General features: G+C 41.8%; 1 protein-coding gene across 9 annotated transcripts in view; it reads right to left on the bottom strand.

Annotated features, from left to right (window-relative positions):
- The window catches only part of Dock3 (dedicator of cytokinesis 3), a 633,495-nt gene that overhangs the window by 33,614 nt on the left and 584,293 nt on the right, over positions 1-15,588 (bottom strand). For 8 of the 9 annotated variants that reach the window (XM_004834160.4, XM_087186904.1, XM_087186903.1 and 5 more), the window contains 5 exons: positions 15,465-15,560; positions 13,023-13,083; positions 12,415-12,508; positions 9,846-9,994; positions 728-814 (listed from right to left, as the gene is read on the bottom strand). In XM_004834160.4, the coding sequence (XP_004834217.2) occupies positions 728-814; positions 9,846-9,994; positions 12,415-12,508; positions 13,023-13,083; positions 15,465-15,560 (487 nt within the window). The remainder of the gene's footprint in view (positions 1-727; positions 815-9,845; positions 9,995-12,414; positions 12,509-13,022; positions 13,084-15,464; positions 15,561-15,588) is intronic. The other variant, XM_087186907.1, reaches the window with a different exon arrangement.

Below are 15,588 nucleotides of genomic sequence, written 5' to 3'. Positions count from 1 at the left end.
TGAAACTTTAATTGGGAAACTAATGAATTTAATCAAGACAGGCTGTCAGGGAGCAGTGGCTTTCAAAAACCAGCCAAGAAGCTACTTCTAGGGCACAATGCCCAGGCCTCACTCTGAACAAGAGAATAGAGGAGAGTTAGCAATAAGCATGAGGGTACAGGGAATTGGAGCTAAGATTGCTGACTTCTCTATGCTGATAAAATCAGCAGCTGTTATGATTCAGAACCCCAAACCAGCAACCAGGAAAAACATGGCACAAAATCTATGGGGCATCTGACAATATTTTAATATTTTGCTTCAAGGAAGGGAATGGACAAGGTGCTTAAAACGATCACTAGCCACGGTGGGAAAAGCTCGTATAATAAAGTTTTTAGATGAAACTTCCTTGATCAAAACCATGCTACGGAAAAATTCATAAAACTGAGATGCTATCTCCTCCCGGAAACTCCTATCTTATTGTGCCTATATGGACTTCTCCTTTCCCTGAGCACCAGAAGTCCTTAGGGTATGGATGATAAAATCCTTTATTAGGCATGTGTTTTGGTTCCCCAGTCAGACTTCAGGTATGCTGAAGGCAGGATCTTGAACTCTATTTCTTTTGTACTGTACATAGCACTAAACCAAGGACCTTATGGCTCACTTAAGATGTCTCACTCAGAAACTGATGTCAGAAAAGTCCAGAGAACTACAGTCAGGGATGGGGGAGGGGACAAGGAACAGAGCTCACCCGAATCCAGCTGAGGCTCTGATAATCGTAGAGGCTCTCATACTGACACGCCAGCTCCCTGCACAATGGGATACCAAACTCCCAGCTCTGCATTAGAAGGAGGAACATGGCTTTAGCACCTTAGACATCCTTAGAATGGCCTAAGCCTACACAGAACACAGCAGTAATTATAACAAAAGGCCTCTGCTAGCTCCAACTTGTATGTAACAAGGAACACATGGAGCATGACATATACCATTGTGGCTTTCTAGCTCAAGTGCAGCTTTCTAGTGTATGCTCAAATGTCTCCACCTCCAGACCTTTCCTGATTACCTTGTCAAGAATTGGTACTTTTCTTCTTTTTCTTCCTTTTTTTGTAATACTGGGGATTGAACTCTGGGCCTTTGCAGTGAGCTATATCCCCAACCCTTTTTATTGTACTTTTTATTTTTGAGACAGTGACTTTGCTAAGTCACTAAGTTGCCTGGGCTGGGCTCAAACTTGCGATCCTCCTACTTCAGGCTTGCAGGGTGCTGGAATTACAGGTGTGCCAGAACAGGGATTTTTCTTTACATTTTGGTTCTGTTATTCAGAAGTTACTTTATTTTTAAAAAACTATTTACTTTTTTATTAGTTTAATTAGATGACAAGTTGCATGAGGGAAAAAACCCTGTTTATTTACTTTATCCTCAGAGCCCAGAACAATGCCAAACATATATCAGGTACTTGATAAAGATTTGTTTAATGAGTTAATGAAGGGAACGTGGCATTTAAATTAAGATCATTTAAGCTTAGAAACAAGTATGGAAACCAAGAAGAAAACTGCTACTCAAGGACTTGATAACTTCCTTTACAGAAAGACTGAAACTTTATTTATTTATTTTATTATTATTTTTTGGTACCGGGGATCGAACTCGGGACCTTGCACTTGTGAGGCAGGCAGCAGAACCACTGAGCTAAATCTCTGGCCAAGACTGGAACTTTAAATTAGGTTTCAGATGATTCTTGCTTAGTCAGATCCCAGGCTATTTTGGTGATGTGGCTCCTGTTATGGTCACAGGCCCATCTAAAGGGTACCTGAGGAGGCTGTAGTGGAATTCATGAACAGGCAATATTGTCTACTTCCTCCTTTAAAAAAAATATAGCACAGGTTTTCTTTATCTTGATTAAATGGGGGAATTACCCATTTACTTTATAGGGAAAGGGAAAAGGGACATTACTAGAGACCCTTGCAGTGGGTCCTGGTTTCCTGCGAGCCACTATGATGTCTGTGAGATAGGAAAGTGGGAAATAAAGACAAAGAGACAGAGACTTGAGAGAAACTGAGTCTTGCACTGATCTAAGCTGTTCTGGGCACTGAAGACAAAGAACTCCCAGGACATTCAGTGTTTATTCATTACAAGCGTGGGAAGGGGTGAAACTGGGCAGGGCTTGGGACACTTGCTGATAACAAGTATCAAGCAGGCAGGACTCTAGAATGAGAGCATAAACATCTTTGCTGAAGAGAACAAACGGTTAATTCAGAAGGGAGGAATTTAGCTGGAGCCAAGTTGACCTTGGCTGGAGGTGAACTTAGCTGATTGGACTACTTCCATTGTAACACAGCCAAATTATGGAGGAGCAAGAAGCTTGTGCCAATATAGCCTGCTAATACTGGGCAGAGGGGCCTCCATCCCAGGCTCCTAGGGCAGAGAAGCTCAGCGGGTCCCAGCACCTGGAAGGAAGTTCCCTGCCTCCATCCCAGGCTCCTAGGCCAGTGAAGCTCAGCCAGTCCCAGCACCCAGAAGGATGCTCCCCCGCTGCCATCCCAAGCTCCTAGGGCCGAGAAGGTGAGCCACGTGGGTGCCAGAAGCACCCCCCACCCCCGTGGAAATGAGAAGACACATAAACAAGCCTCAAAAACAGACTTTCAGATCACCTACAGCAACCCCAAAGGGAAACGTGATGGAACACTCTGATACTCAACCACCTGGACTCTCTGAACTGGCAACAAAAGAGAATCTGGGAAAAATGAAATCAGAAATAATTACTCAGATAACAGCAAAGATTATGCTCATGGTGCAAGACATGATTAATAAATCTAGAGAGGACACAGATAAAAAAATAGAGGATCTGAGGATCATGATGGAATCCCAACATTGGAAACAAATGGAATTCATAAAACAGATACAAACAGATTTCCAAGAGATTAAAAACTCCATTGAAAGTCTGCACAGCAGAATGAACCAATGCGAGGATAGAATTTCACATATAGAAGATAAGATGGCAATTAGTGAGGAGGAAAAGAAAAATTGCTTTAAAATTGTAAGGGAACATGAGAAATCAATCCAGCAGCTGCTAGACGATACAAAGAAGAATAATATAAGACTGATTGGAGTCAATGAAGAAAGAGGAGAAAGTGCAGATGACATAAAAAAAACTCTTCACAGAAGTGATGGCAGAAAACTTCCCAAGCAGGGGAAAAGAATTTGACATACAGATAAGTGAGGCATATAGGACTCCAGCTAGCCTTAATCAAAAATATCTACACATAGGAATATAATAGTTAGGATTCCAGAAATCCAACACAAGAACAAAATTCTATAAGCAGTGAGAGAAAAGAAACAAATCACATACAAAGGAAAGCCCATCAGAATCCCAGCAGACTTCTCAATGCAAACCCTCAAGGCAAGAAGAGCTTGGAGTGATGTATATCAAGCCCTAAAGGAAAACACCCTCCAACCCAGATTGATGTACCCTGCAAAACTCTCTTTCAAAATTGATGGAGAAATAAGATACTTTCATAATAAAGAGCACCTCAGGAACTTCATGAATACCAAACCAGCATTCCAAAACATTTTAGACAATACTCTTGGAAAAGACAATGAGGATCACAACCCCAGGAAACCCAGCAGAATGAATTGGGCGTGACAAACACAAAGGGGGAGAATCCAACAAAAAGAAAAAGTCATGACAAGGCTTTTAAAACTTTTGACTTCATCTCCCTAATGAGTGTATAATTCAATCTTTTTATTGTACTGATTAGTATTTTTCTGATTCTAGAATTGCACACCATTCCTTGTGCTATACTGGCTATTTACCATCTTCTTATGTCTACATTTTAATTGGGTTGTCTATTAATGAGCTCTAAGAATTCTTTATATATTCTGGTCATAGGTTATATGGATTATAAATATGGTCTGTTTAAGGACTACTTTTCATTTTAATGATGTCATTTAAAGTTCGAAATTTTGATGGAATCTCATTTATCAATTTTTTTCTCTTATACATCATGGTTTTTGTATCCTAGGTAGTTCTTGCCTACCCTGAATTCATAAATATTTTCCCTTATAATTTCTTCTTAAAGTTTTATACTTTTAGGCTTTCTTATTTAGGTTCACAGATCCCTTCAAGTTATTTTCATGTATGGAAAAAAAGGGTTGAGGTTAATTTTTTATATACGGATACCAGGTGTTCTAGTGCCGTTTGCTGAAGACACTATCTCTTCCTCGGCTCTTGAATCGAGTTTATATTCTATAAAATGCTAATGTTAAATAATCTTTCAAAACTCAGTGGACCATATATGTGTGGTTCTATTTCTAGATTCTGTTTTATTCAAATGATCTATATGTCTTTCCTTACACCAACACTGCCTTGATTACTGTAGCTTTAGAAGAAGTCTTAAAATTGGGTACTAAATGTCTTCCAACACTGTTTTTGTTTTTGTTTTTGGCTTTTCTAGGTCCTTTGTACTCCTACATAACTTTTAAATTTCAATATCCAGTTCTTCATTTATAGCAAGTATACAAAAACCTGAATTTTTATATGTACCTTGTGTTTTGTAATCCTGCTAAATTCAAGTACAAGTTCTAGGGGCTCCTAGAGATTTCTTAGTATTTTCTCTGCAGATGATCATTTCATCTACATATAAAGATTTTGCTTCTGCCATGCCAATCCTGTCCTAGTTGTGTCATTTTATTGCCAGACTATTTTGGTTTAGACCTATGTTTCAAAGTCTAATGGACAGATGAAGAGTAGGCATATATGCCCTTGTTCCTCACCTTAGGGAGAAAGCACTGTATCATCTCCATTCATAGAAGGAGTTTTTGTTGGAAGTACTGAGTACATGTCTTTGATCTGTTGAGAAGGTTCTGTTCTACTTCTAGTCTCCTGATAGCTTTTACCATGAACAGCTGTAGAATTTAGTCCAATGCTCTTTCTCCTACTAGTAACAGGACCATATGGCTTTCTCCTTTTCTCTGTTAAAATGATTACTTTTGGGGGTGGATCTTCCAATGCTGAACCAACACTGCCATCCCTATAATAAAACCACTTTCTACATCCTGCCAGATCTGACTTCGAAGAGTTTGTTTTGTTAAAACAAATTTCTATCTATGTTCATACTTTTTTCTATTATCTTTATCCAGTTTTAGGATTAGCACAATGTTGATTTCCTAAAATGAGGGGAGAAGTGTTCCTTCTTTTTTCTGCTTTAAATGTTTGATATAATTTATCATTTAAAATGTATATGAGCCTGCTGTTGTCATATAGGTAGGTTTTCAAGCTAGGAATATACTCTCTTTAATAGGTGCTATTCAAATTTTATATTTCCTCCAGAGTTAGTTTCATTAATTTGTCTTCTAAGTTACTTCTTAGAAGTTGTCAAATTTATTTCAAAACAGACTTTTGAAATATGCTTTCTATATCCTTTTAAATTCTGTAAAATCTGTGGTAATGTCTCCTAGATCTTAATATTGTAATTTAAAAAATGTATAACTGATATTGTATAACAGGAAGAAAAGGTCTAAAAGAGCAGGGGAATTGGGAGGGGTGGGGAAGGGAAAAAAGGGAAAGGAAAAAATATGGGAAGAGGAAAAAAATGGAAACATGGTCTTTGCAAATAGGGAAGGGTGGAGGGGTTGAAGGGAGGGCAAGGGAAGGGGAAAAAAAATAAGAACCAAGATACTTATGTAATGGTACTAGATCCCAATGATGAATTTTAACTGTGTTTTATACCTAAAATGTACCAATAAAGTTAATGGGGGAAAAAAATACTGGGCAGAGTTATCTGCTACATTACTTTATTTTACCCAGGCTCTTCTAACTTCTGAATACTAATTAAAATTTATTATAGGAAATTCTATGTACATAGAAAAATGGAGAGCATAGAAGATCCTTATGGCCAGGATGTAGTTCAGTGCTGCTGTCGCCTGCCTGGCAAGTACAAGGTCCCGAGTTTGATCCCCAATACCAGAAAAAAGAAAAGAATGAACCCCTAGATACCCATAATCCAGCCTCAATAATAACCAAGCCAAGGCCAATCATATATCATTCACACCCCATCAATTTATTCCTCCCTGTAGTTTCCGGAAAAAACTCAGATATTATGATTCTACCAATGAATTTTTCAGCATGAATCTTTGAACAATAAGGGTCATATATATATATATATATATATATATTTAAATTTTAAAACATTTTTATTAGTACATGTTTATAGTACATAATGATTACATTCATCATGGTGAGTTGGAACATGCACATAACACATCTTAATTCTTTTTACTTCCCCTTCTCCTCCTGCCATCCTCCACATCTAGGTCCTATTTTAAAAAGTACTATTTGAAGTAGCACTGAGGAAAACAGTTTCATTTGAAATTGTGTGTTTTTCTTAAAGTGTATTAGTACTGTCCTTTGAAGGAATTAATGCCATATGGATTGAAACTGCAGGACCAATTAAAAACACTGAAACAAACCAGAGAATTTTAAACAGATCCTGGCTCTCTGCCCCAATACAGTGCCACTGTCTCAGTGAGCCAGAAAACCTTTTACACCACTGAGTCATAGCTTTGAAGGGGGTCCATGTCAGTCCTCCTTCCAGGTCTAATTGCTCCTAGGCAGGGTGCAGCAAAGAACTCCTAGCAGGGTCTCCCTGGAAGGCTGCTCCACAGGGGCTGGTGAAGCAGCTGAGCTGTGTGCAGACTTCTGTCCAGCCTGTCAGCAGCAGTTTCACAGAGGACTGCTCATTTAGGTGATGAGTGCCCCATGAGGGGCTAAAGGCACTTTGGCTGCTGATGGTAGTTTCTACTAAAACACAACTCCTCCAGTGGACCAATGTTCATTTCTCTTACTGATATTTTTGCCCTAATATGTAACCCTGCTGATCCAAGGTGTCTCCCTCCAGGTCTTCCTTCCTGTCTTCATTCCTGTCTTCCTTCCTGTCTTCCTTCCTTCCTTCCTTCCTTTTGTACCGGGGCTCAAACTCGGGATCTTGCGCTTTTGAGGCAGGCGGCAGAACCACTGAGCTAAATCCCCAAACTATCTTTAGAATGAGACAGGACCAAGAGTTTTAAGACAACTTACCAGCCTTCAGGGGTATATTGGAATATTGGTAGGCCTCTGAGGGCTTTGAAAGCTGCCAGTGCACACATATAGGGAAGGTTCTATAGGTACAATGTATCCTTATCTATATGTTTTCCCTTGTACTCTCTTTTAAATAAAAGACAAAGCTAATTTTAAAACTCTTTATCAGTATCTGAATTATAATCATGTTTAATAGCTCTGGCAAATATGTACTTAACCATCCTTGTTTTGTCCTATCACAGATGGCACAAAAGTTGCACTGTCCTCTAGTCAAACAGCACAGGAAGGAAAAGGCCTGGGTCTTAGTCTGGCAGTCTTTGTACCCGTTTTACATATGTTAGAAGTAACAGTTATTCCCTCAGAAGTGTGGGCCATAGGAGCCCCTGCCCTGTCCGATTATCAGCCTAGACCTGAGAGTTTGTATGCCAGAGAAACAGCAGCCAGAGGTCTCTGTCCAGCTTCCTTGCTGATCTGCTCCCTCTGCCTTAGAATGAGGGGTCAGGTCTTCATATTCTTCTTTTTCTCAATTCTCACTCTGCCACACTTTGTCTCTTTAAAGTGCCCCTCACTCTTTGTCTGGCTGGGACAGTTAATCTCTATGGACCAAAGACCAGTCTACCTTGGAGTAGGTTCCTGTGTTAACCACTTCACTCATAGAATGACCAGACTAGGCTATAGCCATGTATCGCGTAGGTACTCAGGAAATGAACATGGCAGCAACGGAGATTGGGTTGTGTGTTTAAGGCACATAGCGGAGATGCTAGGAGTGTGGGGAAGAAAAATCAGGAGGGACCTGGCTTATGAAGCAGGGTATGCTGGCAGTACTTAGAGTTATACCCTCTTACCTGCTCCTCACCCAAAGTCTTTTCCTTTTTTGCTCTTTTGCTGTTGCTAAGGTGACTTTTCTCCTCATGCCTACCACCCCTGACCCATAGGAACATTTTTTCTGCAGCAGTGGGTTTTGTTTTCAAGAACTGGTTAGCCTCATATCCTAGTTCCATCAGGAGCTGAAGCACAGAAACAGAGAAGGTGAACCTTCTGTACAAGCCTAAGGGTGTGAGACCTGGTAAATGTCCTTGGAGGACAAGTTCATGAAAGTGCTCAATGAGCAATTCGCTGGAGGGAGTGGGAAAATCCCCAAGAAAGTGGCCTATGGAGCCTACTAGACCTTCTGCCCTCCCTGCCCATCTATAATATGCAGGCAGGTTTTATACTTCACTCCTGGTCCATATGAAGGTTTAATCCTGCTTTCCTATGTTCTATAATAGTGTGTGATGATGAGTTAATGTTCATACATCTCACCAGAAAGTGCGCCCTATTAGGATAACTTCACTCTGGCCTCTGTGTACTTGGAAAGAAAATAAGAGAACTAATACATTAAAAGCATTCACACACATGGACACTAAACTTATGCCCTCTTGGTCAGGAGGGCTTGCTGTACGTATGCACAGTGGCAAATCATTTGGTGCCAGGAAAACAGGCCTAAAACTGAGTGAGGGGCTGTAAGCCAACTGGCTTTGGGTCAACACTGTGGGATCAGTTATATGGACTGGTTGAGAGTAGAGCAATTGCTTCTCTTTTGGGGTTGGTTACAAGAGAATCTCTGCAGTTTTGTAAAAGTTCTTGCTTCACTAGTGCATTCTTTGTGCGTGTGTGTGTAAATTTTCTTGAATACATTTTTTTTTCTTGATGTTGAGACAAGTCTCACTATACAGTTCAGGCTGGCCTTGAACTTATGGTGGCTCTCCTGTCTCAGCCTCCTGAGTACTGGGATTATAAGCATGTGCCACCATGCCTGGTTACTGAGTGAATATTTCTGACAAACACTAAAGTCCATTTTATGTAAAACTGAAGAATGTTTTCTGATTTATAGGCAAAACAATTAACATTTAAATCTTTCCTTTTGATGATAAAAAACCTCATTTGAATCACCAATTTCTATTTAAGCTAGAGGCTCAGACACTACAGTTTCCTGAAGGGTCCCATTTCAAATTTTAAAATGTGCGCAAAGTTTAGTAATGAAAAAACAGCTTCAACAAGTTACATACCCCCAGTCTTTCTAGTGCATGGCCACACCCAATTGTGGGTATTCAGAGGGCCCCATGAGGAGCTCTCTGGAGACAGAACCAGCATAGCCAGCAAGCTCCAAAGAAGCCTTAACTAGCACTGACAATTCCACAGATGGAAGTCTGATTTAGAGTAATCCCAATCTGAGAGAAAGCCAGCCAGTGCTGTAAGTAGGGGAAATTCAAGATGAGAACCTCTACCACTAAGAGACAATGCAGAGCTCCTTTGGCTCTGGTTATAAGCCATTTGTTTTTACCACTTATATTTTTATAGCATAAAATTAGAAAGCCACATTAATTTTTTAATTTTTAATTTTTTTTTTGGTACTGGGGATTGAACTCGGGTCCTTGTGCTTGCGAGACAGGCGGCATAACCACTGAGCTAAATCCCTGGCCCCACATTAATTTTTAAAATAAATCCAATACAGACAGAGTTCTAGAAGCCCATGCTATAGGAGCATTACCATTTATAGATGTGAAAAACTAATACGTGAGATTGTTTCTTACAACCTGGAATGGACTTCCAAGCCACAGAATTAAGCTGTTGTAGTCCTTCAACCTCTGCCCCTGAGGAAATCATGCTGCCTCCAAATCCAATGCCAAACGAGAGCACCCATCCATTCACCACCTCACACACCACCACCTGCAGCTGCTGCCAACCCTAAAATGTCAAGAAGTCATGCACCACTGCAGTAGCTCAGGGGATGAAATGCTTGCCTAATGACACCTACTTTGCCTTTGTTGAAGTAGTGGATGATCTTTCGGCACAACCCCTCCTTCCGTTGCCACTCTGTCTGGGATGGGTAGTGCAGGAACTCCCGCAGCGGCCGATCCTCCCACTGCAGCAGCTCACAGTAAAGGAGCAGGGTGAATGCAGCTTCTGTGGGGATAGGCAGCATGGAGGCCCAGGACTTTCCTCAGGGGCCAGAAGCAGCCTGATGAGGCTGGGCAGAACCAGGGAAAGGCATGTACAGCCCTGGTCAAGGACACTGGACACCAAAGGTTAAGATATTGGGGCTACCCAGTAAGCCAAAAGCCCATGTCACAGAATGAAGGAGCTATAGATTCTGGTAGATACTTTTCTTCTAGAGTCTGGTTACCTGTTCTTAGGTACCCAAGATTCTGTGCACAGATAACACTGGCATGTTAGAGAGAGCGTTTGGGTTCCTTTTTGCTCAGCTCACTACAGTTTCCTTTCCACTCTTCTCAGAATGTGCTCTAATGGGTGAACACCAAGCAATCTTTCCTCAGCCCTTCCTAACACATCTCTAATGCCTCCAACTCCATTCTTCTGGTCTTAGCATGGCCCAGAGGAAGGATTCTTTCCCCTTATCTTTATAATTTCTGAAAGGATCAAAGAAGTGTGAATGATAGTAAATGTGTGATGGGCCTGGAGCCAGTGGCTCCATTACTGGAGGAACCTAAGTTGACAGTAGACCCAGACTGGAGGCCTGGCAACACTTTATTCCATACATGGAACAATTAGTGGGGGTTATATAAAGCACAGCTGCTAAACAGTGTAGCTCTCTAAAGTCCAAGGGATGAGTCACACTGAATTAAGCTACTGTTCAGGGTCCTCATGTAACTGTCTTCTCTTTCCTATCCTATTTATTTATTTTTAGTGGGCATTTCTAGTTAGCAAGTTAGTTTTAGCTTTTTCCTGGCTTTGAAGGCCCTACTCAAATCTGCTCCCTATTTCTAATCCATCTTGTGAATCACTTCTAGTTTTAGCCAGGTCCACTTGTCTGTGGCCACCCTGTAGATCCCCCTCATCCTTGCCTCTCTGCTTGTGTATCCTGCTACTGAACAGCCTGCCTGGGGTGCACACACTTCCTCCTTGGATCTAGGAAGTCTTTTCTCTCTGGATACAAAAGAGCTTTTTTTTTTTTGGTACCGGGGATCGAACTTGGGACCTTGTGCTTTTGAGGCAGGCGCTGGAACCACTGAGCTAAATCCCCGGTCTCAAAAGAGCTTTTCCTCTCTGTCCTCCCTTTGGGCCTCAGGAAACCAAGTGAAATCTCTTCTTTCCCAGTCTATATTCTTTTTCAATGTCATTCCTGGAGATATTAGAGACAAGGTTTAGTTCCCTCTCTCTCCAGATCCTTAACCTAGCCTCAGTCATGGCCCAGTCCTCTGAGAGTTTAGCAAATGCCTCTACTGATTCACAGAATTTATCAGAATCTTTATATTCACTACCCTCTCAGAGAGCTGCTGGGATCATGGGCAGAACTGGATGCAGAGGACAGCAGATCTATGCCATGCTGTGCTATTCTACTCTGTGCTGTGCCGTGCTGTGCTGTGCTGTGCTGTGCTATGCTATGCTACGTTATTCTGTTTTAGTCTATGATGGATTCTATGTTGCCCAGGCTGGCCTTGAATTCACGATCCTCCTGCTTCAGCCTCCCAAATAGTCTTGTCATTTTAGATCTAATTTTTGCCAACCTGTGCTACAGAAAATGGCATAGAAAATCTATGCCAAACACTCTCTAACATCTAGAGATAAGGAAGGAGGACTGTTTTTATAAGTCCATTGAATTCTAATAACATATTCAGAAAAGAGGTCAAATTTCCTTGTCTATCATAAAAATTCAAGTACTATAGCCAAGCGCTAAGATGTAGTAGCTGGCTACCACAGTGGAGAAGATGGTTATTTTGGGGGAACTATGGTACAAGGTGATCAGATAGGATACAAACACATGCATGCACCCTCCTGATTTAGAGCAGTTCTCACTAAACACAGTGAGATAGGCATTTTGAATTAAATTGTAGACATAATGAAAGGGTCCCTGTCTGGACTGTCAAGTCAGATAACACTCTCCATTTGGAGCTCAGTTCAGGCCTGCTCTGCAATTGCAGGGAAAAGCTGAGAATGCAAGGCAAATTTGCCAGAGTCCCAGGATCAGGGGGATACTATGTTGTGAAGGCCTCACTGAGCCCCAGCTTTTAAAAGACCGAAAAAGGTTCTGTTTATGAGGAGTGACAACACACTGGGGATGCTCTAAACCCAGTGCACCAGAATTTGGAGGTTACCCTTGAGGCCTCAGAAGGGTAGATAGGAATGGAAATGGAAAAGTCTCAGGCAGTGGAGGACATGGCACAGAGACACAAGTGGAAGTTCTGCCTGCTTTCTCTCCACCATGTGCCAAAAAGGAGTTCAGAGAAAGGAGTGAGGTGAAGGGACAACATGGGCCTTAACACTTTGCTACGACCTGGCAGGAACCAGCCTGAAGCCTTTCTCTGTCAGCTGTGTAGATGCTGCCAATCTGTTCTCATGGGCAGGCTTGCACTCTCCCTACTCACCTGTGTAGTTTTCAGTCTGTAAGTGCATGTCACAAAGCTTATGGATATAGCGGATATACATTTCTTCTTTGTTAATCTCAGATTTGTAAAAGTTCTGTAAGAGAGAAAAGGAAATACACAGACAATGAAAGAGTCTGCCACTGGTGGAAACAATTTCTGAACTTCAGATCATTGGCCAAAGCCCTGGCTGTGCTCGGTAGTAGGGGGAAGGCACATCCTGGAGGCAGACAGCACCAGAAAAGGAAAAGGCCAGCCAAAAGGAACACTTGCTGGGGGCAGAAGCTCTGGTGAGTCTATGGAGGGTCCTGAGTGGTGTGAAAGAGGAATGGCACTAGAGCCAACTGGGGATCAGGACAGCAAATCAGGGTTATGTCAGGGCTGACAGGATCTTGTTAAGAGTTCAGGTTAGAGTTCTACCCAAAGAAAAACTTATCCAAGAGGGAATGTGTCTGATGTGGTTCAGGACTCCGAGATAATCCTACCAGAGTTGATGTCCTTACTCAAATCTTCAGGCCAACATCCATATATTACAGAAAGGCCAAGCCAATTGCAGTGTGGAACAGGAAGACAACATTAAGCAGACAAGGAGAAAAGCCATGTCCTCTCACCATTAGGTTAACTGTGCAGCCAATCTTCTTATTCTCTGTTTCCTCTCCTTTCATACAGTCTCTGGAAGGGAGAACATGGATGAGTACCCATGATATGAAGTGGTGCCCTGGGACAATACAAAGAACTGCAGTATCACTGGGGCATTAGTATGAACAAATCTCAGATTAGGATGTGCTCTAACAGGAAGTGATTCCTCAAATGAGTACTATCCTGTGGGCTCCTTCTGAGACTGTATCCACTCCTGGGGTTCAAAGACCTTTGTTCTGCTGAGGTCCTTATTCTTGCAGCAGTGTGTGGAGACCAGGTCCTGCATCAGTCAGGGCATTAAGTGGTACCTGTCAATGTCTTTGGTACACATGGATGTGTCAGTAAAGTAGAAGGTCAAATCCTCAAGTTCTTAAAAAGAGAGGCACAGAGCTATCCTTAAAAGACAAGTTTCATTTTGTGCAACAATGTTGAATAGATCCTCTACTCAAGACCCTAGCTTCAGAACCCTGTGGCCATAGCAACTAAATTATATTGGGTAGAGAGAAAGACTTCCTTGGTTCCTATATGGTCTTCCCAGCAAAATTATCCAACCAATCATTATTTAGTGTGTACCTACCATGGAGGGAACCAGGGAGAAAAGGACAAGGTTCCTGCCCTCAAGTATTTTTTTCTGTCAGGTGAGACAGAAAGGTATACAAAAAGCCAGGTAAGTTCCTGGTCTGGGAAAGCCACCTTGATTGGGGTGGGTTGGAAAGCCACTCTTAAAGAGAGGACAGCATACAGGAAAGCCTGAGGGAAGAGAATATTAGCGCTGAAAACATGAAGAGAAAGCATGGTTCTTATGTCAGCTAGATTTGAGCTCAACCTCTGGCCATAGCACTTTCTACTCTCTCCTCATTGTTATTCTACTCATCTCTCCTCATTGGTAAAAACAATGATAAACCTCAGGGATGTTTATTTATAAGATTAGGGACAATGCATATAAAGTGCTAATATAGATTTTCAATAAACTGGAGCCACTGTAAATATCATGGTGTCTTCTTCTATGTTAACAAGGATCAACACTAGGAGGTTATAAAGCAGGTGTGAATATTGGGGACTGGCAGGGGATAGGGCCAGAGAGGAGGGCAAAGGCCATTTCATGAAGTGACTGATTACATGTGAATGAATGTGGCCTTGTTTTGTAGCTACCACCACTGAGAAAAGAAATGGAGAATGAAATTAATTTTGACCATGACTTTGGGTTGCTTAGAGAAGGTAGTTAAGTAAATCAAATAGCCAGTTAGAACCAGATCTTGATACTCAAGAAATAAATTTCTGCACTTTCTGGTAAGCCAAAGTGAATTAGAGCAACCTTTAGTAAATGCTGTTCTGAGGAGAAGGTGTTAGCCTTTGCCTTATGAGGCCCCCCCCAAAATAGGCCAAAGCTTTCACAAGCATAGCTGTGCTACAGAAGGGGATGCTCAGGATGTATGTGAACTATTTCTCAGGAATTCCATTTTCACACTGAAGCCAGTGCACTGGACACCTGACAAAAGCAGTGCCTATTTGGAGTGCCTCCTACTTCAGCAGCAACTTGGAGGTGGCCCAGATACCATTATTTCTTGACCCATGGGTTGAAAATGTTCTCCTTTAGAGTCTGAACATCTTGTACCACTATCACTCAGAGCTAGGTTTCATCTCTTTATCAATCCTACCCATTCTTCATCACCTTTTTCTTGACTTCCAAAAGGCACCCTTTGCTACCACCTGAATCCTCCTGAGAGAAAAATTAAGGGTTCACTGGTTTTTTCATTGTTACTTTTGGACTACCTGAAAGCCATGATATGACTGGTAAGGTAGGCTCTTGTGAAAAATTTCTAATTCCACATGATCTCTCAGACTGAACATAACAAAGATCTCTGAACTCAGAGTCTATTTCCTCTAACTGCCCATGGCTAGGGCTGGGGGACAGAAATAGATTTAAGCAAACAATCCATTCACAGAAAAAGAGGGGATCATCAACCCCTAGAAAAACAACTAAAAGTTCTCCTGGATCCCATTTTGGTAGCAGGTAACATTTCCCTGCTCATCTACTATATGTCCGGGAAGAAGGTCTATACTAAGGAATGATATCTGCTCCCTGCCTTGCTGTGGAGATAGCTTTTCTCTTCCCTCACGTTATGGCTAGTCCTTAACTTTCTGGATGGAAGGTCAGATGGATGCACATCTCTGGGATGCCTCCTGTGCCCCTATTTTAGAGGTAGGAATCCCACAAAACCTTAGCCTACTTCTGAGAGATAACCCTTTGTCCCTGCTCATTAGATTCTTAATGACTACTCAATAACAGAATGGCACTCAATAACAGAACAGTCTTCCTCATGAAGGGCATATAGCTTCAATTTAAGGTCAAGGGAATGCCCCTAAAGGAGAGTATCCTACTAAAGAGGTCAGATAAATGCTCCAGAAGATACCTGTAGTCAAGAAGGCGTTCCATGAGGCGGGTGACGGAGGTCACAAAGGAAATGCCAGTCTCACGCCATGTTTCCTGTTCAACCTTTTCCAGCAGGCTATCGGAGGAGTAGGAAGCAAACACAA

The sequence above is a fragment of the Heterocephalus glaber genome, unplaced genomic scaffold, assembly GCF_053883595.1.
Source record: "Heterocephalus glaber isolate CG9 unplaced genomic scaffold, H.glaber_assembly_v1.0 deba00001504, whole genome shotgun sequence".
NCBI classification, from domain to species: Eukaryota; Metazoa; Chordata; class Mammalia; order Rodentia; family Bathyergidae; genus Heterocephalus; species Heterocephalus glaber.
The sequence above is the reverse complement of the archived record's forward strand: the minus strand, read 5'-3'. Positions and strand labels throughout refer to the sequence as shown.